Source organism: Leptonotus elevatus, chromosome 4 (genome assembly GCF_054856555.1).
Source record: "Leptonotus elevatus isolate MCC_2025b chromosome 4, RoL_Lele_1.0, whole genome shotgun sequence".
NCBI lineage: Eukaryota > Metazoa > Chordata > Actinopteri > Syngnathiformes > Syngnathidae > Leptonotus > Leptonotus elevatus.
In genome coordinates, this window is record NC_141242.1 from 8830675 (window position 1) to 8841114 (window position 10440).

Consider the following 10440-nt stretch of genomic DNA (forward strand, 5'->3'; position numbering starts at 1 on the left):
ATTACAAATAAACGTATTTGAAGGCCAAAAAGCATTTTTAAAAAAATGTCAACACGCATGTGCCTTAAAAGTGTCAGATTCCGGCGAGGTGGCGTATGTAACATTGTTCATCAATAAACTTACTAAATGTGCATCAGTGACTGTGGTTCTCCTTTACCACGTGCGAGGGCGTTACAATATAAGCATATGTCAGTGCTTTCACATAACTGCTATCTATTCACGATGACACAATATCCAAAACACATCCATCCACCTCGATCTTTTTTTGTTGTTGTTGCAGGGCTCAGTTGTCCTCTCTCCAAAAGTCAGCTGGGATCGGCTTCACCTCACCCATGACTCAAATAAGGACAAGCAATGTAGGGCTGACTGGAAAGGAACACAATTAAAGTGACATGATGACTTGGGTTATGTATTCCGTGTACTCGAAATGAATGTAGAATATTGGCTTTGGCTCAATGTAATCTCGCGCAGCACTATCATTTACGCAGTGATTGACGGTACTGTTCAATATTGGGAAATCCGGTTAAATTTCACCTAATTGGTCCGAAAATCATTCATTTATTTGCTATAAATAATGTATTCATTTACAGGTCGAACATTTAAATGTTTGACCACTAGATGGCAGAAGGCACAATTAACCGGTGGAGAGCGGTACCCCCTTTTTCCATTCATACAACAAATTAACAGTTTTATTTTCAACTCAACGGGACGGATTTCACATGACGCATTTTTATTTGGTGGTAAGCCATGACATGACGTTCCTCAAATGTAAAAGATGTGCCTTGGCTCAATAAAGGTTGGGAAACAGTGTATTATCAAACTATGTTCAAGCAACATGGAATCCTTTGTGCCTCGATCTGCATAAATGAAAAACACCTGCAGTGACCTGGATGTGCTGCACTAACAGCAGAACGATATTTACCCCCAAAAATGTACACACTACAGCCACAAAATTGTGCAGGAGTTACTTTATTCATATTTTTCTAAAGTTGGTGGAAATATTTTAATCTTGTGAGAACATTGTGATTCACCGAATCGTGATTCTGACCGACAAAGATTGCATATCTCAACATTTGTTTCTGCACTGTCACTCACCCTATCAGGTGGCTCTTTTCTGTCCAGTGGGGCTGGATGGTCATCGGAGCCAACAAGTCGCGGTGACCAGCTGGTCAGTGTCCATGGTCACCCCTGAACAGAACACTTGTACCTTGGCAAGGCCTTTGGCTAGCAAACTGCCTGATAAGTTTTATAGCAGATCGAGAAGGGTTCATTTAAAACATTTGTATTTACAACTTATTAGTTGTTATGATTCATATTCTGCACTCAATATTGGTATGTACGTTTTACGCTTGTCATAAAGCCTTGTTGAAAAGAAATGAGTCAGTTAAAACGTCAACTAGTTTAATTATTAACTGAGTCGCTATTTAGATCAGGGGACTACGAAGTAAAAGGTTGAAGTTGCATAAATTTGCTCACAGTCAACAATAGCTCAGTTTGTAGGGACTGGGGGTAGCGGGGGCTGTGGGCCGGTGGGGTGCCTGGTGGGCCTGCCGGGCGCGGGCCGTGTTGAGGTGGGGGGGGGCGCTCCGGGCTCCTGGGTTTGCTCTTCGGCCGGTGGCCCCTGCGGGGCCCGGGGGTTGTGCATTGGCGCTGCCGCGGCCTGGTGGGCCCTGGGGGGTTGCGCTTGCTCTGTCCTGGCCGGGGTCGACGGCTCCCCTCTTTGGTGGAGGTTTTCATGCATGCCAGATCCACCACACCAGCATCTATCGAAATTCAAACACAATCTGCTTTTTCCTCTGGTCGTTGAATCGGTGGAGGCTGATGTTTGTGGATCTCACTCTGCTTCATCTATCCTTCCTTCCTTTCCTCAGTCTTTCCTTTGGTCTCTTGAAGTCTCCCTAATTGGTAGGAATTTAGATGTTTCTGGGGTTGGTGAAAGATTCTGGTTGGTAACCCGGTGGGTAGTAGGTGATGTCTGGTCGGTGCTGGATTTCAATTTTTCTTTCTTTTCTTTGATCCTTCCTCGGGTCTCCTGACAACTTCACGACTCTAGCGGGATTCTGAAGTATTCGGTTTAGGTGAACGGTGTGGGATTTTGAATAGGTTTTAGGTGAATTAATGAGCACACACTCACACGCACGCACATATGCACACACACGCACATACCAAAAAAAAGAAGAAGAAAAAAGAGTGAGAGCAATGATGACGACATGCCGAATCGGTAAGATTATTGAATGAACAATACTGAGCTCTCTCAGCATTAAAAAAAAAAATCAAATAAAAATGAAGAGAAATGTTACTATGTTAGTTGTAAATAGTTTCACCGCATATCTAGAAAGGCTCTATGAGTGTAATTTTTTTTTATTGGTAGTGGTTGTCAACAATTTCAACCCTATAGGGTTTTCGGCCGAGTCATAAGTTGTTGTTGTTTTTATATACAAATGGCCACCGGGCCATAGTTTGGACACCACTGATATAGGCTATACATCAGAGTGTGAGTAGGGACTATGAGAATGATCCAAGCTAGTATGCATATAATTATTATACCAAATAAATAAATAAATACATTGCCTGTAAAATATTCAAATTGGCGAAACAAGTGAATCTTTAATGCTTTCATCTGATCATCTAATTTCCTAAAGATATTGAGGACTGTCTATCTTATAAAAGCTCACCTTGTTATTGGTTCCAGCTAAAGATCGATATCTCTGACGCTATCCACATATCAAATAAACTGTTGGCAACCAACATGGTTCGCAAAGACCTTTGAAAAGGTTTTTGTGACATAAATATCGCTAGTAACATAATGTCACAATGCCACTCATCGCCATGCGCCTGACCTTGAGAAGCTTCCAAAAAGTTTATAAAAGCACACAGCAGGAAAAAAAACAAAACAAAAAAAAACAGGGTTACATAATAAATCCTCTAAGCCTTTGACAAAACCAGCCTCGATTTGAGGAGGTGTGGTTAAATCATTGGTTCTAGTCACATATAAATGCATCAGCTCACATATGCGGACCACTTGGGGAGTGTCCAGGTCTAACCAGCGTGAAACCATGGCAAACCGCTGGGGTCTTATCTTCTTCGTGGCATTAGGGCTGCTGGTATGCTTCACAAGGACAGCTCAGTGTTGGCCACATCCGAACAACGTTCAGAACGGCCAGACCCCCTTTAATCCTGACGGCCCGTTTCCAACTGAACCTGTGGATCCTTCACATCCGTGGTATCCTGGTTCTCCAGAACATCCTCCTGTCAATCCTTCAGAGCAGAATCCTATTAAAAAAATTCCTGGATGGCAGAAAGTGTACAATAGTAATACTTGGCATGGGCAGAACCCTCAAAATCCTGGATGGCAGAATCCTATTGTAAACGATCCTGCCCTTTGGAAAGTTCCTCCTCAAGAGCAAAATCCTGGATGGCAGAATCCTATTGTAAACGATACTCCCCTTTGGAAAGTTCCTCCTCCAGGGCAAAATACTGGATGGCAGAACCAAGGTCAACATCAAGGAGGGCAGAATCCGGTTCCTCTTCCAGGGCCAAATCCTGGATGGATGAACCAAGGTCAACATCAAGGAGGGCAGAATCCGGTTCCTCTTCCAGGGCCAAATCCTGGATGGCAGAACCAAGGTCAACATCAAGGAGGGCAGAATCCGGTTCCTCCTCCAGGGCAGGTTATTAAAGGTGATTGGTCTCAGCAAGAGCAGAAACAAGTACAGGATGTTAAAAGAGATTGGTCTGATCAGAAAGCTTACCAAAAACAATTATTTCAAAAAGGCGCTTTAGTTTTTGATCATTCGCGGCAACATACGAAGAACCCCGACCCCAACCACCCAACTCCTCCGATCAATAGTTGTGATGTGTATGCAACTGCTCGAGTCCCATGTGGAAGTGACAGTATCTCTGCATCGGATTGTGAAGCTCTTAACTGCTGCTATAACGGAGGCATGTGCTACTTCGGGAAAGTGGGTGAGTTTTTGAGGACCTAACAATCTTCTTGAGCAATCAAGCTATAACTTCGTTTTCATCTTTATAGTCAGAACATGAAAATGCTGTGATGTATGACATTGTCTTTGTCTTGTAGTGACTATCCAGTGCACCAAAGATGCTCAGTTTATTGTAGTGGTGGCCAGAGATGCCACTTTGCCCTACATCGACCTTGAAACCATTTCACTGCTGGGAGAAGGTCCTGGCTGCACGAGCGTTGACTCAAATTCCGCCTTTGCCATTTTCCAGTTTCCAGTGACGTCCTGTGGCACCGTTGTGGCGGTTAGATCCTGATTTTCAAAACCACATACAAATTCTCGAGTCCAAAACCTGCTCGTGGATATTCATCTCGGAAACATCTCTTGCAGGAGGAGCCTGGTATGATCATCTATGAGAACAGGATGACCTCCTCATATGAAGTGGCAATGGGACCTCTGGGTGCCATTACCAGAGATAGCAGCTACGAGTAAGGAATTATGATGCTATGTGAATTCCTGTCCAACTGAACGCTCCGTTAACGGCAAACCTGATTAAACTGTTCTCTTTTCAGTTTACTCTTCCAGTGTCGGTACACAGCCACTACAATTGAGACTCTAGTCGTGGAAGTTCTACAAATGAATGCACCCCCTCTATCCGTGTCTGCTATGGGTCCTATCAGTGTGCAGCTAAGGTTGGGTAATGGACAATGCCTTACGAAAGGTTGTAATGAAGGTGTGTGCACACACTCATGTTACCACACTTTGTTTTTGGAGACACACACGTAAATAGTGTGTCTGGCTCACAGTGGATGTGGCCTACAACTCTTTCTACACGGTCGCGGACTATCCTGTGACCAGAATCTTGAGGGATCCTGTGTATGTGGAGGTTCAACTCATGGACAGGACTGATCCCCACCTTGTCCTGAACCTCGGGCGCTGTTGGACCACCACTGGTGCAAATCCTCACAGTTTGCCTCAGTGGGACATTCTCATTGGCGGGTAAGAACAAATTGTAGTGACGTGTGCTAACCAATAGATGGCAGTGTAGCCTCAAGGGACCGGGGTTTCCCCGGGATTAAAGCAGCTAGTGGAAGCTAGCATAAAAGAGGCAAGTGAAAGCTTCTCGTTTGAACACAAGAGTTGACAAGTTTGCTCATTGGGTCGACTGACTTTCATGTTGTCAGGTTGAAAGATTTTGCAATTTCTTCGCTAACACAAAGACCTTGCTAATTGCCTTGTCCTGAACTGTTCCTTCTCCAGGTGCCCTAACAGAGATGATCGCTACAGGTCCACACTGGTTCCAGTTGGTTCTGGCTCTGGTCTGGACTTCCCAAGTCATTACAGGCGTTTCGTTTTCCAAATGTTTACCTTCGTAGACCCCAGTTCACTAGAACCACAAAGGGAACAGGTAACCCGTCTCGGGGCTGCAGTACAGCCGACAAAACTTCCAAACTCCTCAGTCGTAAATTTGAAATGACTTTCAAACCTTGTCAGACTGTTGACTTAGCTGCAAAGGTTTTTGACTGTAAGCAGTTTGCCAGCTCACAGTGTCTCTTCTAACACGCCAAGCTATTTGATCAGAAACAAGTTACCATTGAAAGAGCTCATATAAACATACGTGGACTGCTCTTCTTGTCCAGGTGTACATTCACTGCAGTACATCGGTCTGCAACGCTGGAGCTGGCTTCTCTTGTGAGCCGAACTGCTTCAGTCGGAGAAGTAAGGGGCTCTCTGTCTCTAAATGTACTCGATTCCATGTCAACATAGCGCCTCGATCTAACAACGCGCTTTGTGTGTTTGTGCAGGGAGAGCAGTGAAAGATGCGGTGGAGAAGCTGTCCGAGACAAGAATCGTGGTCTCCTCTGGACCTCTTCAGATGGTCAGCCCCACAGCGTAAACGGCGCAGTTGCAAAGTTTGACATTTCATCGAAACGACGTATTGGTTTCCTGACTTTGAAGTCTACTCGAAGGTGTAGCCGCCAAATATGCACGGCAATGAGAATGAAATGGATTCCTCAAATGCTTGTAAGCAAACAATATTAAAAAAGTGCTTTTATGTACTTTGAATACTTATATTTTGTGTCCTACAATACTTTTTTGCACTGTAAATAATATAATACAATGAACAATTGTAATTCAGCGTATTTGTCTTTATATCATTTGAAAACAAAAAGCTACCATATAGGCTATTGCTATAAGCAGTGGCCAAACTGAAGTAACACAACACTAAAACATCCAGCCCCCCCCCCCCCCCCTAACATAAATAAAACGTTGAACACAATTGTCACTGTACAAGTGAAGCTATCGTAAAATACAAGCTTGCAATTATTTCCTCTGCATTTCACATTCGCACACAAACACACACATATTTTTCCATTTCTTTATTCAAAGGGTAGTCAGAAGCCAACATGACAGTTCACATTTGAAAGATAAATAAAACAAACAAACATGTTGCATGAGCATTGAACAATGAACATGAAAGCAAAAATGGAGGAGCTGGTACATTTGAGTTCATAAGGTTTCATTCAGAGGTCAAGTATTGATTGACATTTATTTATAGTGACTAACACATTGTGAACAAATTAAACAGTCCCCTTCATTTTTGCTTTTCACATATTGACATCCCAAGTCCAGGTGGACACCTAACAATTGAGCAGAAGCACATAATTATGGCCAGGCTTCGAACAGAGGCGGCCACTGAGCGGAGGTTGCTACAGAAAGACTGGAAGAGTCACAAAAGAGCATAACGTCCTTGGAAATGTTTTGGCCCAACACAAACACCTGTTGAGTAATATGCTCCATTCGGGTCCTTGCTAGAAAACAGCAAGCTGTGCAAAACGTACACAACAATTGAACAGTTGGACGTTTGCATCTACGGTAAGAGGTCAAATTAAGGTCAACTGTGGAGAAAATGGAGGATGGAGTGCAATTTAGTCATCCTGAAATTTCATCTGAATATTCCAATTGTTTTGTTGGTAGTATATGACGAATTAAATAAAAACACTGAAAAAAAAAAAACTGATGCTCAATTATTGATTCGAATTCATGGCTGATTGTCTTGCTGGTGCCATTCAAGTGCATTTAGGGTTTGCCTTGTGCAGTGAAAAAAGTCCTGAGGCTCGTGATCAAAATGAGACACGGACATTTTATTGGACCACTTGATGCCTCGGTAAAAAGAAAAGTGTTCCCTGCACCACAAATAGGTACAGTCTCTTACTTGGGGTTTATATACACGCCATTATACTGAACAGGAAGTGGATACAAAGAAAGCAAAGAACGCCACATTCACATTGATTGTTCGAGTCCCGTGTTGCTCATCGCCGGCTGCTGCGACCCGGTTACATCTGATGCTGCCAACCCTCAGTGTGATCAACACGCCAGCAGCGTGCTCTCGTTTCTCTTGCCGTCAGTCGGACTTGTCCTTCTTTTTGCCTCCCCCGATTGGAACTTTGCTGACAGCGGCGGAACCGACCGCCATCACGCCTCCGGCGACGGCGCACACTCCCCCCTTGACTAGGCCCACTCCGGCCGCGGGCACGGCCGCCACGGAGCTGACGGCCGTCTTGGTGAGATCCAGGCTTTTCCCTCCTATCCAGGTCACGCCGCCCACAGTAGCTCCTAAAGCCCCCTTGGTGGCGCCGTACAAGCCCCCCGCCAACCTGCCCAGCATGCCCGTCTGAGTCGGTGGGTGCTCTTTGAGGGGGTCTGATGGATAAATGCGACATGTCACTGAAATTTAGTGGTGGGTAGTCGAAGGCAAGCAAGACCTTCTCTGCTGTCATAAAGACTATCAGAACATTGACAAGCCCAAATGGAGTATTTGTTTCATGAATTAGAATGTATTTATTCCCAACAGACGATAGTGTCTTTTATTCACAGAAATTCTCTTGGGTGTACTTTTTCGTAAGAAAAATCTCATAGCACACCACCAAACAAAAATGTCACAAAAATATGAATACTGAAATAATGATTATCTGGTCCCAATTGACCCATTAACTAACTTAGCGTGCGAAATTAAACGCAAAATGTAAATACTTGCAGGAAGACATGACTTGTTGTTCTGCTGTATGAAAGCCAACAAGTGAATGAACAGGTTTGTTGCACATTCTGCCATCTAGTGGAAGAGAGCTTTGAAGTTCTGCCTTTGACTATATGTAGCTGGATAAATAAAGACGCATTTGACATTATTTTAATCAAATGTCATTAGTTTTGACAAGATTCCTTGGTTGGGAATCACTGGTGTAGCAAATAAAGGTTAGTATGCCCTAAATGTACCCCACAATGAACCTTGGTAAGTATTAAACAACCGATGATCACTTGAAAAGCAATAAATCCCATGATGCATTGTGTCAATTTATTTCCATTATTTTCGGTGCAAGACAAATTAATGAGTTGTGGCACGAAAATGAATTGAGAAAAAAGAAGAAAAAAAAACACAGATGGACACAAAGTGCTTATTTGCATTAATTTTGTAAAATACACTCAGCTTAGGCGGCATATGCATCCACGAGGTCGGGGTTTCAAATCTGGGCTGTGTGTGTGTGTGTGTGTGTTATCTTGTTTTTGTTACATAGTGGGGCCAACATTTCGGAATTTCACAGAGTTGTTGGGCCCGCCCGTCCATGTGGGGCCATTTTTCTGGGCCCCACAAGTTTAGACCTCTTTTTAAGGGTCAAGACTTGGTTATAGAATTTAGGTTTGAATTGGGTTATGGTTGAGGTTAGGGGGAGGGGCTAGGAAATGCATTATGTCAATGAAATGGCCCCACAAAGATAGTAAAACAAACTTGTGTGTGTGTGTTTGTGCGAGCGTGTGTGCACGCGTGTGTGTGTGTGTGTGTGTGCGTGCAACCCGCTGGACATTCAAATACTTTAGTCTTCCTTCACTGACCTGAATCTGCTGGCTCATCATCAATGTTAGCAGGTGGGCCCTCAACCACCTGCTCTGCCTGGCTCATCCCTGTGGAGAAATAATGCAGACATTAACCAAAATATATTTACACATAAAGTGTTATCAAGGAGCAAACTGGCAAGAATAGACCACTTAGGCAGTTTTTGAGTACATGCGAGCATATATATATTACATAACTGTAGACAGACCTGGAAAGCATGTTTACAGTATATAATATATCACGGACAACTATTTTGATCATGAATTAATCATTCAAAAACTGTGTTTAACTTCAAATTAGACAAATCCTCTGATTTGATCTGTTCAAGAGAAAATATTTGCAGATTTCTCTAGTCCTCCATAAAAGCAAATTGATTAGTTTCGTGTTTAACCACAATAAGGTATTGGCAAGTATTCGCTTTTACTTTGGAAAAGAATGATTAGCATTTTTGCCAAGTTTCTGCCATGTCATTAACCAAAGCAGTAGCTGAATCATAATCAATTTGTTTGTACATTTTTCGCTCTGTCAAATTCAAATAATGTTGTTTTTTTAATAAAGTGGTGGAAATTAAACTTTTTTTTCCTTTTTTTTTTTACTACTAATAAAAAATAATTAACCTCATTTTAAAATAATCGTTCGTTTTCAGCCCTCTCCCGCTCTTTCTATAATACACATTTGGTTACATCCCTTTTTATTAACCAATGAATTCATATTTAGGTTTAGTTCGCTCTGGGCTGTGCTGCTTGATCCACAAACAAGGCAGACCTGTTCACTGCAAATACAAAGAGAGCTTCTACAGCACGACCGAAAACTGCAACGAGGTGTGGACGTGCGGCAAGCTATTTAAAGTAAAAACAACATCGCCGGAAATAAAGCAGGGCATGCCGTTACTTGTTGACATATGGATGACGGCTACGTGGCAGTATGGAGCGAGGATTTAAAGGCTTTATGGGAAGCATCGCACGTTAGCAACGCGGCTAAAACCCACGAGAGCTAACTTTGGTTAACTTTACACAAACGGAAACGGACACAAAACCGCTTGCAATGCATGCATTCGTGATCGTGATAAATGTAAACGCGATCTTTTATTGTCGTTTATATAGCTACAGGAAACGCTGTTCATTTTCGCCTTCTTTGGAATATTCTAGGTCACACAGCCAGACACGTCACTTTGCTCCCGGTGGACAAAAACGCATTTTTTTGTTTAGTTTTTTAGAATGTTTGTCGTATGCGCCACTAACAATTACAGTACAACTCTTGCCAGTTTTAGAGCGTTTTTTTATTTTTATTTTTTTAACACATATTAGTTTTAGGAGCAGCGGCTGATATCATGGCTGACATTTTACGACGAACTAACTCCAGTAAGTGTATACAATATGGCAACTTACCTTCTTTTTAACACCCTTTGACACAAGAAAATGACTCCAAATATTTAGAAAGATAATTTAGGCGTGAATTTATGTGGTCGACGAAGAAACTGGTCCGTCCGAGTAGGTTGTTTTTTTCCGAGGATGAGTCAAGGCTCCACCCCCTTGTGCGTGTGAGTGCGTGTGTGTTTGTCGCTCTCTCGCGTCTCTGTCGTTACGC

General features: G+C 42.9%; 2 protein-coding genes across 2 annotated transcripts; one reads left to right on the forward strand and one right to left on the reverse strand.

The window, feature by feature from the left end:
• The first annotated feature begins 2983 nt into the window (after positions 1 to 2983).
• LOC147175390 (zona pellucida sperm-binding protein 4-like) lies at positions 2984 to 6035 on the forward strand. Its single transcript, XM_086072910.1, has 8 exons — positions 2984 to 3966; positions 4082 to 4266; positions 4353 to 4450; positions 4535 to 4695; positions 4769 to 4961; positions 5223 to 5370; positions 5603 to 5681; positions 5768 to 6035. The coding sequence occupies exons 1-8, from the start codon at positions 3012 to 3014 to the stop codon at positions 5857 to 5859; spliced, it is 1911 nt and encodes a 636-aa protein (XP_085929036.1). The 5' UTR covers positions 2984 to 3011; the 3' UTR covers positions 5860 to 6035.
• Positions 6036 to 6328: 293 nt separating this feature from the next.
• On the reverse strand, positions 6329 to 10404 carry tmem263 (transmembrane protein 263). Its single transcript, XM_086072918.1, has 3 exons — positions 10242 to 10404; positions 8853 to 8921; positions 6329 to 7667 (listed from the first exon to the last, which is right to left on the reverse strand). Exons 2-3 carry the CDS (start codon positions 8917 to 8919, stop codon positions 7369 to 7371), a joined length of 366 nt encoding a protein of 121 aa, XP_085929044.1. The 5' UTR covers positions 8920 to 8921; positions 10242 to 10404; the 3' UTR covers positions 6329 to 7368.
• Positions 10405 to 10440: the final 36 nt, after the last annotated feature.

Coding starts and splice junctions, on each gene's coding strand:
- tmem263 (XM_086072918.1), bottom strand. CDS start 8,919: ATGAGCCAGGCAGAGCAGGTGGTTGAGGGCCCACCTGCTAACATTGAT. Junction 7,668..8,852: donor TGATGAGCCAGCAGATTCAG/GTCAGTGAAGGA, acceptor TTTATCCATCAG/ACCCCCTCAAAGAGCACCCA.
- LOC147175390 (XM_086072910.1), top strand. CDS start 3,012: ATGCGGACCACTTGGGGAGTGTCCAGGTCTAACCAGCGTGAAACCATG. Junction 4,696..4,768: donor TACGAAAGGTTGTAATGAAG/GTGTGTGCACAC, acceptor TCTGGCTCACAG/TGGATGTGGCCTACAACTCT. Junction 5,371..5,602: donor TAGAACCACAAAGGGAACAG/GTAACCCGTCTC, acceptor CTTCTTGTCCAG/GTGTACATTCACTGCAGTAC.